The sequence below is a fragment of the Talaromyces marneffei genome, chromosome 2, assembly GCF_009556855.1.
Source record: "Talaromyces marneffei chromosome 2, complete sequence".
Taxonomy (NCBI): domain Eukaryota; kingdom Fungi; phylum Ascomycota; class Eurotiomycetes; order Eurotiales; family Trichocomaceae; genus Talaromyces; species Talaromyces marneffei.
Window position 1 is genome coordinate 1,036,228 of NC_072349.1, and position 13,744 is coordinate 1,049,971.

Consider the following 13,744-nt stretch of genomic DNA (forward strand, 5'->3'; position numbering starts at 1 on the left):
GCGCGACGCCATTCCTCCTTCATCCATGCCCGCTTCATCGAAACGCCAGTACAGCTACCTTGCTGCTGCGCATTCGTCGTCATTCGACGTCTCGCAGGATCTTTGCGAACCATATAGGAGATTTTTGGTATAGTTGCCTGCGATTATATTAGGTATCCGCCGTCCAGTCCGCTCTCTGCCTAGAAGTCGTCCGCCCAAAACTCGACTTCCGCCTGCTCAAAACAAGGAGGAATGCGGTCTCCTTTCAACTCCAACTGTTATTTATTTCGCTCATACGCCGATTCAATGGGGAGCGCCTGGCGCTGAGTGTTGGCGCCCATAAACAATCAATTCAGCCATGGCTTCCACGGCGAAATCGGGGCTCGATGATTCCCGTCGCAATCTAGGATCGCCAAAACTCAGGGGACGAGGTTGGTATATCGTGATGATTATTTGTTGAACGGGTTTGCTGATAAATATGGCTTCAGAGAACGCAAAAGATACGTTGTGCCGAAACGTCACTATATATGGAAAATGTCGATATGAAGATAAGGGTATGCCAATAACCCAGGTGGTCGTGCTTGGGAGTTGGATGGCGATTGATCGATGTTCTCACTACAGGCTGCGCGTTTAATCACGATCCTCTGAAATTGCAGAATTCAAACCAAATTGACAGGTTAGATTCCTTACTCAAGCAATGGACATATACATCGCGTTGTTATCGAGCAACAATAGCTAACATCGATCTTTCTTTGATCGAACAGGAAGGGATTGAATGTCGACTCCCCCAGTTTCACGCCAACGTTATTAGCAGCGAATGGGTCGACACCGAAGAAGCCCAACACCATATCCCCCAAAGCTGCAAGCGCCGCTCCATTTCTCCCGAAAGGTTCGATAAACTTCAAGTCGTGTACAGTCCGGGTAGAGATATCGTCTGCTAATCGATGAAAAGGTCCAGGCTCCGGTGCACAATCAGCACGCTCAGATGCAGGAAGCTCAGAATGGTCTGTGGCCGAAATCCAGGACTTTGTGCCTCAAGGATTTGATGGTGGGCAAGTGGTAAGTGAAGCTGTCTGGATTTCGTTTGGTCGTTTGGTCGTTTGTCCCTCCTTCCTCGTCTGCACTGAATGACCCGCGCCTGCCGTATGTACCGTACCAATCACAACCCCTCCACCCCAATTTCTTGTCCTATTTTGCTTTCCTTGAACACCCTCTTCGTTGTCTTCGTGATAGTCAGCTCTCGTATTCGTCTACACAACCGCGCTTAAAGGATGGATTTCGGGTCAGATGGGTCGCCTCTGAATCTAGACGCTCGTGCCAATCCATTTCAGCCGCGTGCTGTTCAGCGTTCCATCTCTCTTCCTTTCGCTTTATCCCCTCATTCAGGATCCGCCCTCGAGACTCCCCATCGCTTGCTTGCTTCTGAAGAAGATACCCCTCATGTCTATCCTCGCCACGCCTGTCATCCTGCTCAATACTCTCCGGATTGCGTGTCTCCAGGATCTGGGCATGAAGTCGAGCATCATGTTGTTCGTTTTTCTTACACTTAAGACCTTCTGCTAATAATACATGTAGGTCCCACTTCAAGGTAACGGAAACGGCGTTCTAAGTCCAGCACCTCCTTATGATCCTTTCGTGACGCCACAAAGCTCCATAGCAGGCGGCTCTGCAGTCGCACCTCACCCCGTTCCAAACCCGTATTCGCATGATGCAGCAGTCGCTGCTTCAATGGGCGGTGCTTTCTTTGCGGGGCAAACTGGATTCCAACAGCCAGTCCAATATCATTTATATGCACCGATTGGACCCCACAGTACAAATATTTCAGGATATCAACGAAATGTTCACGATCTCTTCTTACCCAATGATTTCAGAGAAGAATTGCAGAAGAAAGGTGCTGCCACTCTGCAAACATTACCAAGTAGGTTCAATCTCCAATCCAAGGAAGCTGTCGCTAACCAAATTTGCTTAGATTCTTCCTTACCAGCGCATGTGGACCATTTCCACTCCCTGGTCCCTCTGGACCTAACTCATCAGAAGAATGCGGCGATGTTTGGATTTCCAAGCTGGGTGTACAAAGCTCAATCGAATAAAGACGGCAACTTCTATGTTTTGCGTAGGCTTGAGGGATATCGTTTGACGAATGAGAAAGCCATAAGGTCCGTCCAAGCGTGGAAAAGAATCACGAACGGCAGTGTTGTTACGGTCCACGATGCGTTTACTACTCGTGTCTTTCAGGATAGCTCGCTGATTTTCGTCATGGACTATCATCCACTGTCCAAAACATTGGCGGAACAGCATTTGGGAGCAGGCAATCGTTTTACAGCACGCAGCAACGCGCACATACCAGAACAAGTCATGTGGAGCTATGTCACACAGATTGCATCAGCCTTAAAAGCAATCCATAGCAGTGGCCTTGCAGCAAGGATAATCGATGCCAGCAAAATTCTACTTACAGGCAAGAATCGAATCCGCTTAAATGCATGTGCGATTATGGATGTCGTACAGCACGACACACAGCGATCTGTACAAGATCTCCAGCTTCAAGATCTGGTTAATTTCGGCCAACTTATGCTAAACCTAGGTGTCAGTGCTGCGGGTGCCTTGGGCAGTCCAAGCAAGGCTATGGAGCATTTCACTCGTGTTTACAGTCCTCAATTAAAGAACTCGGTGTTTTGGCTGTTGAATGGTCTGCAGAAAGACCAGGAACGCAGTATTGATATATTCATCAGCGGCATCTCGGCGCAGTTGATCTCTACGTTTGATTCGGCACTACAAATGGATGACCAGCTCACTTCAGATTTGAGCCGCGAGCTCGAAAATGCGCGATTGGTGCGACTTATCACGAAGTTGAACTTTATCAATGAGAGACCGGAATATGAACATGACCGTCAGTGGTCAGAGAATGGGGAGCGATACTTTCTCAAGCTGTTCCGAGATTATGTCTTCCATCAAGTGGACGCTCAGAACAATGCAGTCGTGGACCTCGGACATGTATTGAACTGTCTGAACAAACTCGATGCAGGTAGCGAAGAAAAGGTAACTTTGATCAGTCGAGACGAGCAAAGCTGTTTTGTTGTTAGCTATAAGGAGCTCAAGAAAGCTCTTGAGTCTTCATTTCAAGCGTTGTTGAAGCCTGTTAGACGACTGCACTGAGAGAACCATGATATGCCATTTTGGAAGTGGTGTTGTCGCAAGTTGGGAGGTATATTCGAACGTCAACACCTAGGTGGACGATACAACAACATTTTGAGGAGCGAGTTGTGAATTCTGGGGGGATCTATCTAGTCTTGACTTATAAGAATTACAGAGTATATGTATGGTACGAAGAATCATTTTCATGTGTTGCTTGGAAATTACAAATGTCAGAGAATATCATATCATTCCAATAAATCAATACATTCGTCGATTTCATTAAACTTTCATACTTGGTCTGACAAAATGCTTTCATTTGATCATTCCTCTGCCTGCACAAATGGATTGGCAATCTCCTCACTACCGTCCGCCGGCGAAATAAGGACAAGAAGTGTACCACGAGCAACGATCAAGCCAAGTGAGCGTGTAGCCTCTTTTCCAGATTCATCTGTATCCGTTAGTACCTCACCTCCGAAATAGGGGAATTCATAAAACATACCACGCATCTTCTCCTTGACATCATCCAGAACAAGGTTCATTAACTGGTCATACCCTTTCAGTATGCCGCTGACTATTATAGTTTTGAAAATGATTGTTAGTGACTTGATTCTTGTGGAGGTTTGTTGGAGGAGAGAGAGGACAAACCTTCCCGACCACCATTAAACTTCACAATAACCTCCTTGTCCATATACTTTGTCAAATCCAGAATATTTTCCTTTTTGGGCTTCTCTTGTTGGTCTCTGTCTCCTCCATGTCGATCTCCTCTATCTCCTCGATCTCCTCCTTGATGGCGTGCACCGCCACGGGTGGAGCCGCCGCCCCGACGGTCACCGCCTCCGCCGCCGCGGGCGCCCCGACCACCATGACCACCACCACGGAATGAGCCTCGTTCCGACATTATGTATCGTGTGAGGCTGGTGAAAAAAAGGCTTTGTCGCAATGATAACAAACGTGAAGTGTGGGGAGACTGATGCGATATTTCTTGTCTTCGCAATGACTTTTTTTTCTTTCTTCCTTCTTTTCAGTAGCAACCCGTAAGTCCCGTTCTAGGCTCACTGATAGGTCAAGATTGCAAAATCCTCGCAGCCCTCGACTGGAAGCTAGCGTTATCAATATAAAGCGGTGAGCTTCAACTCTGCCGAAAATTCAGAGGGGCTTTTCTTTCTGGCCCTAAAGGTGGTGGTGGCAGGGCTAGCGTTGATACGTAGCACGGCAGTCGCGCAAATTAAGTGAGGATGTAATTAGAATCCCTTTCTCACCCCGCGCAGGCAGATGACTACTACTGCAAAAGAAAAAAAAAAGTGGAATGACGGAATCGAGAAAAAGCGACACAAACACACCCTTGCAAACTGGTCAATGGGGTGGTTCATGCGTTATGAGGGGGTAATGCGAAAAGTCGACTGGTTGAGTGGAAGGCGTAAGCACGAAATCGTGTGTGATCGTGACTGTTTCATGCGTTTTCATTCAGCAGCGTATTAGACAGTATCAGTACAGGAGAGTGGTCTTCACGGACCAGTTAGATACCAGGAAAACTGTACCTTAACGTATGATGTAATACGTTACTTCTGTAATCAATCTCGGTGCGCGCAGCCAATCAGCGACACACAATTACTGTTCAAGTCACAGCGGAATCTCCCGGCGGAAAAGATTCAGGTCCACGCTCCGCTCTCGATTTCATCTGTTCCTGGAATGCTCTCTTTCCTCCGGATCTGGTAGTTACAAATGAGCTATCTTTCGGTTATTCATATTGTTGAAATAGACAACAGGAAGGATTGTTTCTCGTGGTATATGTCGTGCCGATGACAAGCGCAGTAGCGAATAATGAGAAAATAGCGCATGTCGTGGTAGTCCCTGTCCTGTCCTGTCCGTGTCCGTGATCCACCCCTTCTCGCTGATTTCCGATCCGCCCGCTCTAGACAAGAAAGACCAGACGGTGACACATCACCCTCCACTCTATTATCAATCCCAAGCCTAGTGACGCAGGTCGGCTTGTTGAGTAGCCTGTAGTATTGCTGTCCTTGACCCTTGTTTTCAATATGTGTACTCTGTGCATGTTGCAAGAACGAAGCCTGATTGCTGCCCGCCTTCCGCGACTCATCGCATGTATACGTACGTGCCTCTGCTGTGCAGTGTATACGAAGAGAGCACGTACGACAGTAACAAGATAATGACTTATGCATGCCTTGCATTGATAGGCAGTAAACAATACCCTTCTAGCAGAACAGTGCGGGAATTTTCATGCCAAGTCCAATGTGTTAGGCCTATGGTAGTCCCGTCCGGCATCGCAAATCTTCCTCCACCCCCCTCCAGGCTTTCCACGCCCAGTTTCTTGTTTCGGCTCAGCCTTTCCTTTGTTTGCTTTGCAACATAGGATTCTACATGGTTGATTACCCCTTCGCCTAAAGATCACTGAAAATACGCTATCCATCGTCTCATTCGGTACCCCACCGCAGGCCTTGACTTTCGTTGACTTTAGCCGCCGTCTTCTTTTCCGGGCGACTCCTCCTTCACACTTACTGCCGATCAGGTCCGCCGTATACTATCTAGACGCTATTTCGCTACTCACGACAGCACATGGCCAGTCTATAGTCTCGTCGTCCGACAAAAGGTCGATTTATTTCCCTTACTGCTCAATCTATTTATTTAAACGAGCACGAATTTACTCCCATGGAGTCGCGAACCGTGACGGCGGAACTTCCGTCTCACAAACGTCCACGGTCCCCTTCGGGCGACTACTCGCCAACCGTTTCAAAGATGCCCAAAACACAATCAAACTCTCTACACATCAATTATCTCGCTCGCCAATACCCAGATAATCTGCCTCTTGTCTCCACAGACGATAGTCTACCGAACATCCTGCGCTTGATTGGCGAATATGACGGCGTCTTGCAACGACACGAGAGTATCGCCGGTAATCTCGGCGCATGTCCTCTGGGCCCTATTCTCATGAAGCGCTTTGAGCGCTTGTTCGAGGGACCGCCGCGGGTACTTAAATCCAATGGCAAGGAAGGCACAAATGTCACTTGGTTGGACGTGGTTGAATTTGCGAAGAGTAAACCGGAACAGTTCAATTTAGAAAAGACTCGAAATGGGATTCGCGTGTGTCAGTTTTATACGAAGCAGTGCAGGGTGGAGATATCGGAAGAGGATTATGTTTTGATTGCCTCTGGTATGCCGCAGAAGCTGATACCGCCTCAGCCGATTGATGAGGATGAAGAAAAAGAAGTGGGAGTGCTGGAGATTTTGGAGAAGAATCTCCAGCAGATCACTGCCATGGCAGATTCTGGTAAGTCTATTGACTTCTTACATTGTGGATGACAAGCTGATTCGTATAGCCGCCGCGCGCGCAAGACAGTTGAGCTACCGTCTAAAGAGTCGTCGCAATGCGATCGTTACTCGCCGTGAAAACGATCGAAACAAATACTCGCAAAGTCCTCCGCTACACGAACATGGCAACAATACAGATGCTGCAGTCAACGGGACTGGTTTTGCTAATCCTCCATCCCCGTCTGGAGGCTTCGTTGCTGTCAATACGGGCAGGCCGGTTGAAGCTGGTGAAGAACATCCCAGTCTTTCTTCGCAGTTTATGCTCAATCATCCGAATACGGATAACATTACGATAATCAACGGTACAAATATCAAAGGTGCTTCGCCAACAACTCGAGCAGAACTACTCAAAAAGTTCCTCACAACGGCAGACCGTGCTGGTCGTAGTGGCCAGCAGGAGGGCGAGGGCTCATCCTCATTGCCTAGACAGTCCTCGCGAACAGGGCCTCGAAGATCAGAGGCATCGGAACTGCCTCCTGTTTTGTTCAACAATTCGACAGGCACTGTTGCGATTCCAAACACACCACCATCTTTACTTCCTCAGCCCAAATCAGTCAACCACCACGAACGGGATGATGGCGGTCCGTTTAAGTTGGAGATGGTGGCACGCATGGAGGATCTTCAACGAGGGGAACGAATCTTGCCGCCATGCGACCGATGCCGCCGTTTGCATATGGATTGCTTGAAGAATTTGACGGCATGCATGGGTTGTACCAAGAAACATGCCAAGTGCTCGTGGAAAGATGTCAAGGAAGAGGAACTAAGGGATCTTCAGTCTCGCCAACCGCGTACTCATGACGAGCAGCGGGACTTTGCTCGACCTACTGCTCCCGATACCAACAACCCTCAAGATGAGCATAGCGCAGAACATAGTCATCCACATCACAGCAGCAATGTATATCCTCCTCACGACAATCATGCCGAACCTCACCCCAATCCTCACAATGCTTTGGTGCTGGCACAATCGGAGCCACCATCTCATCCGTATAGTCAACACCAGACATCCCGCGAACATGCGACAGCGCCTCGACGAGCGAACAGCGATGTTCACATCATGCTCAATCACGACCAAAACCCGGAGAATCACCATCAACACCATCACCACCCTCAACAACACCAGCATCAACCGCATCAGCCACCTACACAACATCAACATCAGCCTCAACACAATCGGCGAAGCTCATTCCATCATCGCAATATTCTTCACGATACCAACGCCATTAATAATTCTAATACCCACCATCGAAACAGCCATCACCGCGACACGGATAACGATCCGGATGCGAATTCGAGATTGATGCAGGCGATCAAAGATACAGTTGATCATCACAACACGAGAGTTCAAGTTGGACGGGAAAAGCACATACGAGATGGTGAATAAGACTGCTAATCTTCAAATTTCAAATGTCATTTTCTTCTGCTGGATATATTTGGGGCATATTTCATGAGCATTTGATGGGTTATGCATTCTGTTTTTGCATTGTTTTTATTGTATGATACCATGGTTGTTTGGTGGCTTTTTTATTTCCTTTCAAGCATATACAATCGAGCCGATCCATATTATTTTCTGTAATTATTCTATTCATGAAACTGTTTCAAGACTCATGGGTCATGATCTTGATATCGATACAGCCAATCGGAATACATTCAATATGCTTACCCCCGCATGACTTATTTTTCTGGAGAAAATCCGGAGCGCCTCGACAACCTGATCAAACGATCAAATCACTCCAAATCCCCAATCCTTCCATTGGAAAGGAGGCCATTTCCCCGCAGAGGGAATTACCAATCTCTTATTCATTTTTTTCCAAGAAACTCTGAATCAAGTTGACCAGTTAGACGTTGAAATACGTCGGATATAAAGAGTGAGGGGTAATTCCGGGCTGTTCATCAAACCGCGTCGGATATGACTTTAACCCACACTTACGACTCCGGATGTGGTCGAGGATCGGGAGTCCTACCCGGTCTATTCTTTTGAAATTGTTCTTGTATATATCCTTTTAACTTAGTCTCGCTGCCTTGACATTGCGTATCGACATACCTTTTTTCACCAACCGAGCTATATACAAAGACAAGACAAAATGGATCCCTCCCTCGTCAAAATCCCTCCCCTCCGCGATCTCACAATCGACAACATCACTGAAAACGTGATCTTGATCAATTCACTTTGCGAAGATGCGCGCATGAAATATGTCCTCGAGCGATTGGTCACGCATCTCCATGACTTTGCGCGTGAGACACGTCTTAGTTCCGATGAGTGGATGGCCGGAATCAAATTCTTGACGGAGACCGGCCAGATATGTACTGATGTTCGACAGGTAGTACTGCCCTCTCACCCCAAACTTCTTGCTTGATATATGTTCTAACTGGTAGTGTTTTGGGGGGACAGGAATTTATTCTTCTTTCCGACGTTCTCGGCCTCTCATTGCTGGTCGACTCAATCGACCACCCGAAACCCCCCAACTCCACCGAAGGCACAGTCCTAGGCCCCTTCCACACACACGAAGCGCCCCAAATGTTGCACGGAGACTCCATGTCACAGGATACCAATGGTGAACCTCTTTTAGTGGTTTGCAACGTCAAGGACCGCTCCGGCACACCCATCGCAGGCGTAAAGATCGATATCTGGGAGACTGATTCAACGGGCCACTACGACGTTCAACATGCCGATCGCTCGGGACCCGATGGGCGATGCGTCATGTTGTCCGATGCCCAAGGGGAGTTCTGGTTCAAAGCAATTAAACCTGTGCCGTATCCCATTCCGCATGATGGGCCCGTGGGAAAGTTGTTGAAGAGGTTGCATAGACACCCGTATAGGCCGAGTCATATGCATTTCATGTTTGAGAAGGAAGGGTATGATCATTTGATTACGTCGTTGTATCTTCGCAATGATCCCTATGAGACCTCTGATGCCGTGTTTGGTGTCAAAAATACCCTCGTCGTTGATCTGGGGACGGTGGATGCTACTCTCGCTGCTAAATATGGCGTGGCAGAGGGGACGCCATTGATGACTTATGATTTTGTGCTTGTTACGGACGTGGAGACGAAAGCTCTGCGGGAGCATAATTCGCAGGTTGCGTTGGATAAGCTGGGCAGAAAGGTAAAGATTGTTAATGGATTGCCGATTCCTGATTTGGATTAATCTGTTATAATTTCAAACAACTATGCAAATGAAATTGATACCATGGTATAAGAGATATGTACAAACAAAACTGTGCCATTGAAGCAAATAGATGGAACGAACTACCTCGCATCAATCATTTCCCCAAAATCATCGTCAGGGTCATTGCCATGTATTTGACCACTTGTTAAAGCCGCGGCTTTTAGACTCCTCAACCCCTGATCATCTTCAATCCAACCTCCTCGCTTTTCCACGTTCTCCGAGTATTCGACGCTTACCCGAAGATTAAGGCTAGCACTCAACGCCTTTTGCACCCGTGTCTCTCTTCCCTGGGAGACAAGGTCCCGGAAGACATGCACAAGGAAGTCATTGAGGATATCAACACTCCAATCGTCTGGAACCGTAGCCAGTACCTCATTGACGTCAAACCAGCGCGAGAAACGAGCGAGTAAATCACTAGTTCTCTCAATTCGGTCCGATACATCCTCGATCTGGAGGAATTCCGATAGCAGATACTTGAATAATACGGCCGGCTCTGTATATGCAACATCATCGGAAGGTGGTGGTAAAGAAATCGTAGCTGCAGGCTGAGAGCTTGATATTCCTCCAAAGATACAGTATCGAATTGCGGAATCGTAGTCTCCGAGGCCGTGAGTCAAAAGTCTCAACGCCTGTTTATGTCGCCCTTGACGACCATCTAGAATGATACTCTCAGACACCAACTCATTTTGAAATGGCTCGATACGGGCAAGCACGGCTGAGACAGAGTATGACAAATTGCTGGCCCCGGCACTAGATGTGAAAGCGGTACTTGGCCCTCCCAACAACTGTAACAGTCGCAGACGTGACTGCCACCAGCTCTCTTGTGGGGTGTTTTCGTTGATGAAAGCAAGATAAGTAGGCTTAGGTGGTCGTAGAGCACGGTAAGTAGAATATGAGTCTCTCAGAGATATGCGCGCTTCAGTAGACGATTGCAAAACATTAATGACCGTGTCGAGATAGTATGCAATGAGATCATCTGCGTATTGAGTATGCTATTTACGACAAGTCAGCACGCCCTCTACTAGTAAATCACGATATAAACGGGACTCACGTTTTTGGAAAAAACAAGATGTTCCAAGAAGTCCTGAACGGCATTTGGCGCTCGCTTCTTTAACAACTGTACAACCTTGTCGGGTTCCAACTTGACTTTTGCACTGTCATCCGAAAACACCTGGATACCCAAGCTAGGGTTCCGTGATGCCAGCCACGATCCATATTCCTCAACCAGTTGCGAATCGCGTAGTTTGGAAAGATATTTTCGAACATGTACTTCCACTGCGGCAACCGTGACATCTGAATCGTCCTCTCTCTCCCCATTGGCAATTCTTTGCCAGGTTCGGAGAACCTTTCCGGATATTTTGCGGCTTTGATAAAGTCGACTAAGAATGAAAAGCCGATGATATCGCTCCAATAGCGAGACTGCACGATCGAAGCTTCCTTTCCAGTCATCTACCAATCCGTTCAACTCGTTGCGGGTGGCTCTTGTCACTGGCTGTGACGCTCTCCTGATTCGCGCTTCTTGTTCCAGGATCAAGTGCAGCAGAGCTGCATCCACACTATCAAATACGTTTGTTTCGTCTGTCACACTCCCGTAGCCTCTTTTCCTTTGCCAGGCACTAAGAAACCGTTTCAACATGTTTAGTAACGCATCATCAGGAACTTCGGGCGTAGCTTTGGATTCGGACAAATGACCGAGATAGAATTCCGCTTCGCGAGCCAGGCCTTGGTGAACCCAAATTCCTGTTTTCGCTTGAAGGACCTCCTCTGCTAGAAAAGGGACCAAGAATAGAATAAGACGTGGGTCTAAGTTGCTTTCCACAAGGGCTTCTTCAGTGACACGCATTGTAGTCTCGCTTCTGTTATTTGGGTTCATTCTTAGTAAGTCTGCGAAAAGAATCAAGCCGGCCTTTTGCTTGATGTATTCTAAACCAAGGAACTCGGCTTCAGTTGTGGGTTCAGTTGATTTAATTGAATCCAAGAGATCAATGACCGCATCCCTATCAACCGATTTGAACCGACCATTCTCCCATGTCTGCGCACTCTGAAGAAGGCCATCCAGTTGTAAAGGTAACGGATTCTTGGTGACTCTCCATATCTTATTTCCGGACCATAAAACTAAGTGGGTTTGGACGTTTCCAAGACGATGAGCAAAAGCAGACTCTTCCTTTGTCCGTTTCACTTCCTGTGTTTGCGGAAACCCCGGCTTTTTACCAGATTCAGAGTCCGTCAGTTCTTGAGACTCGAAGAGCTCTTTCTCTTTGCGTACCTGTTCAATGGTTGCATTCGTCCGTGGGTCGGTCTCTTCAGCTGGGGTATCTCCTCCGGTGCGAGGTGTTTTCAACTTGACCATTCGCAGAGTCTCCCCAAGCTCATAGAAATCGAGCTTGCTTGAACTGGTTGTATGCTTGATACCAACGTGAGAAGTTTCGAATCCATCCACGGTCGGTATTTGCACCAGGGCCTTCTGGCGTCCATATTCTCCCGGTTCAACATCCCATCGCTGTATTTCGAGGTACTTATGAACGCTATCTTCTTCTTCCAAGTTGATAATCGAGAGAACAAATCCTTCAAAAGAGCCCGGGCTTCCAGAGCTAGGATCGGATTCGGTTGGAGCGTCGACAATAATTGCTTCTGGATACTGCTGAAATTCCATTGTGCCTCTAACAACATCACCATCCGTATTGACGAACATGCCAACTCCAGGTTCGTTTTTCTGGGTGCCAGTAACTAGAAGGAACTCTGACGGTGTTGGAGAGACTATGTGAGGTTTCAACCGAGCAATATCCAATTTCGGTGCTGGTGGCAGCGGCTTGTGCTTATCTTCCGCTGGCTCCTTCGGAGGAGTGGGCAAACCCTTTGATGTATCGATATCACGTCGGTCCCTTGATAGAGACCTTCGGGGAGTATCATTTTCTGACGGCCCGGGTGTAGAATTGTTGGAACGATCATCTGGATTGGGTTGTAAGCTATCGCTATTAACGCCTAATCCTCCTGCAAACGTATTCAGACTGGTACTTCTACTATGTTCACTTCTCCTGTCAATTTTTGAGTTGGCGTAACTTGCAGAAGAAGAGCGTTTGAGATTCGATGCCGATTGCGGGATATCCTCGACATGACCAGACTCGAAGACTTCACTCGTCGATGAGATTGGGAATAGTGGAATCTTTTGCTGATGTTCGACTTCCAACAGTGAGTATGCGGTTCCGTCCGCGACACATGCAATCGTATCTCGACGTGCTCCAACCAAACACCCAGGAAATTCGATATTCCTAACCTTATGCGCTGCATCTCCGATCCGAACAAGCATTATACGGTTTGACAGTGCAATCATAATTACCGGTTTATCGATCGCGTTCCCATTCTCATTTTGGTTCAAGTCCAATCCTCCAATCCATTGACAGCTCACCCTGGTGTTTTCAAAGGCGGGACTCAACTCAGGCAACGAGTAAAAGGTAACAACACCGTTGCACAAGACACACGCCTTGGAAGCAGTGGGAAGTAGTAAAATTTGCTGGATTCCATTTTTCTTCTTCGGATTACCGGTTATTTGTAATCGCGATGCTAGGATAAACGTGGGCTCGTTGGCTTCATCAGTGGGTTCGGACGGTATGGACACAAAGTGTAGGATCTCAGCCGCGGAGGTGCCTATATACAGATTGTCGTCTTTGAAATACAAAGTCAGTTCTTATCGAGTGAGCCAGGGACATTATACTCACTCCAGTATTCTACACATGTAATATAAACATCCGACTCGCCGCTCTCGGGCTCTATCGGGACATCATCGAGCAATTGACGTAGAACATAGGGTGCCGCTTGAGAAGCGGATAACTTCCTCCTTTTGCGAGGTCCTGTGTATCCATCCATCAAGCTGGCTCTTAGATTCGCAGTATCTGAGTTATCAGTATACTTCGTGGGCCATCAGATGGATGAGGCACAAGAAGAGTGTCTGATGAGAAGATGTCATTGAGGGGGATAGCTCTTGATTGGGAAAGAAGCTACGGGCTTATCGCGGCTTAGTCATGCTGTGATTGCCTTAAGTTACGCAACGTGTTTCAAGGAACCACAATCCCAACATCGTAGCACATGCCATTATTATATGAGTAACGACCAATATTTTCATGAAATCGTTTACCGTGTCCCGAG

General features: G+C 47.5%; 5 protein-coding genes across 5 annotated transcripts; 3 read left to right on the top strand and 2 right to left on the bottom strand.

Moving 5' to 3' along the window:
- Positions 1-337: 337 nt before the first annotated feature.
- EYB26_002726 (uncharacterized protein) lies at positions 338-3,132 on the top strand (the record flags this gene model as incomplete). The annotated part of the gene is made up of 7 exons (XM_054262031.1): positions 338-410; positions 468-533; positions 601-655; positions 744-868; positions 932-1,038; positions 1,555-1,897; positions 1,949-3,132. 7 exons carry the CDS (start codon positions 338-340, stop codon positions 3,130-3,132), a joined length of 1,953 nt encoding a protein of 650 aa, XP_054118006.1.
- Positions 3,133-3,431: 299 nt separating this feature from the next.
- On the bottom strand, positions 3,432-4,009 carry EYB26_002727 (uncharacterized protein; the record flags this gene model as incomplete). Its single annotated transcript, XM_054262032.1, has 3 exons — positions 3,432-3,559; positions 3,611-3,682; positions 3,757-4,009. 3 exons carry the CDS (start codon positions 4,007-4,009, stop codon positions 3,432-3,434), a joined length of 453 nt encoding a protein of 150 aa, XP_054118007.1.
- Positions 4,010-5,778: 1,769 nt separating this feature from the next.
- On the top strand, positions 5,779-7,819 carry EYB26_002728 (uncharacterized protein; the record flags this gene model as incomplete). The annotated part of the gene is made up of 2 exons (XM_054262033.1): positions 5,779-6,397; positions 6,447-7,819. The coding sequence occupies 2 exons, from the start codon at positions 5,779-5,781 to the stop codon at positions 7,817-7,819; spliced, it is 1,992 nt and encodes a 663-aa protein (XP_054118008.1).
- A 700-nt stretch (positions 7,820-8,519) lies between these two features.
- On the top strand, positions 8,520-9,580 carry EYB26_002729 (uncharacterized protein; the record flags this gene model as incomplete). Its single annotated transcript, XM_054262034.1, has 2 exons — positions 8,520-8,756; positions 8,828-9,580. The coding sequence occupies 2 exons, from the start codon at positions 8,520-8,522 to the stop codon at positions 9,578-9,580; spliced, it is 990 nt and encodes a 329-aa protein (XP_054118009.1).
- Positions 9,581-9,681: 101 nt separating this feature from the next.
- On the bottom strand, positions 9,682-13,465 carry EYB26_002730 (uncharacterized protein; the record flags this gene model as incomplete). Its single annotated transcript, XM_054262035.1, has 4 exons — positions 9,682-10,593; positions 10,653-11,804; positions 11,868-13,264; positions 13,318-13,465. The coding sequence occupies 4 exons, from the start codon at positions 13,463-13,465 to the stop codon at positions 9,682-9,684; spliced, it is 3,609 nt and encodes a 1,202-aa protein (XP_054118010.1).
- Positions 13,466-13,744: the final 279 nt, after the last annotated feature.